This window comes from Brassica napus, unplaced genomic scaffold (assembly GCF_020379485.1).
Source record: "Brassica napus cultivar Da-Ae unplaced genomic scaffold, Da-Ae ScsIHWf_2442;HRSCAF=3153, whole genome shotgun sequence".
NCBI lineage: Eukaryota > Viridiplantae > Streptophyta > Magnoliopsida > Brassicales > Brassicaceae > Brassica > Brassica napus.
In genome coordinates this window covers 33,529-34,927 of record NW_026015778.1, presented here as the reverse complement: position 1 = coordinate 34,927, position 1,399 = coordinate 33,529, and the positions used below count along the sequence as shown (strand labels likewise).

General features: G+C 35.5%; 1 protein-coding gene across 1 annotated transcript; it reads left to right on the top strand.

Annotated features, from left to right (window-relative positions):
• The first annotated feature begins 288 nt into the window (after positions 1-288).
• On the top strand, positions 289-1,076 carry LOC125601113. The gene has a single exon (XM_048773487.1). It carries the CDS (start codon positions 462-464, stop codon positions 963-965), a length of 504 nt encoding a protein of 167 aa, XP_048629444.1. The 5' UTR covers positions 289-461; the 3' UTR covers positions 966-1,076.
• Positions 1,077-1,399: the final 323 nt, after the last annotated feature.

Here is a 1,399-nt window from a genome sequence, read left to right as displayed (position 1 = left end):
AATGTTTTGCTTTTTGATTTTTACACGAGTCTAAACAATAATGGTATATATAATCAATACTATCAAATTAGGAACATGACCTACTCATAGGTGTGGTATAATTATTTTAATAAAATTATAAAAATCTTTTATTAATTATTTTAAAAAATATTATACAAAGAAAAACACAGATATAACTAAAAACACAAATATAAAAACTAAAAAATTTTAAAATATAAAACAAAAATATACCCGCCCTTTTAAGGGCGGGTCAAAATCTAGTTTAAACTTAATCCAGTAGATAAACCTTTCCAAAAATAATTAGACTCATCATTAAACCCAAACAGCCTGTTGTTTGTTACTCACGTGTCCAGTTGTCTTCTCAGAAACGCGATCGTATCCTTTCTTTCAACGACCGATACAAGAAAGCTCTCCGACGGACCGCAAAACGAAATCGAAAGGCGGAGGAATCAAATAAAAAAATGTCTCGTCTCCCGATTCTCATCGCTGCTTGTCTCTTCCTCTACCATCTACCTTCTCCACTCGCCGCTGAAACAGATTCGCCGACGACGGCGTATTCTCTCCTCCAGAGCTACAACTTCCCTGTCGGAATCCTTCCAAAAGGAGTCGTCGCTTATGATTTAGACACATCGACAGGCAAATTCCACGCGTATTTCAAAGACTCCTGCAGCTTCTCGCTCGTGGGTTCTTACCAGCTGAACTACAAATCGACGATCAGCGGTTACATCTCCGAGAACAAGCTCACGAAGCTGACTGGTATCAAGGTGAAAGTTCTGTTCTTGTGGCTCAACATCGTCGAGGTCATCAGGAACGGAGACGAGATGGAGTTTTCCGTTGGGATTACGTCGGCGAATTTCGGGATCAATGAGTTCTTGGCGTCGCCTCAGTGTGGCTGTGGCTTTGAGTGCAAGGAATCGAACAAAGAGACGTATGACACAAGTTTACCTTTTGTTTCTTCTTCTTGAAAAGGTACTTTTGATGAGTGCCCTTTTGAAAAGATCGTGTCTTTATATATATATGTTTCACTCTCTTGTCCAATAAGATCATGGTTTCTGAATGTATATCTCTTATTGCCATTGGTCGAGGAATCAAAACTTATATATACTAGGTCCTTGTCCGCGCTACGCGCGGATAATATTTTGATTTTTTTTTTCATATTTTTGTACTATTATGTCAATTGTTTAGTTTTATAAAATGTTATGTTTTCACTGTAAATTTGAAATTAAAAATCTAATTTTTCCTTACTGTAAAGTAAGTAATTATTTTTTTGAATCTTACCACAACACATTATACACAAAGAGAATATAGTTGGTCTTTATTCTTATTTGGTGTAATATTAAAATTTGATGGTTTGTTTTAATAGTGTTTTTAAATTATATATTTTAGGATTGATTTTCGT

Coding starts and splice junctions, on each gene's coding strand:
- LOC125601113 (XM_048773487.1), top strand. CDS start 462: ATGTCTCGTCTCCCGATTCTCATCGCTGCTTGTCTCTTCCTCTACCAT.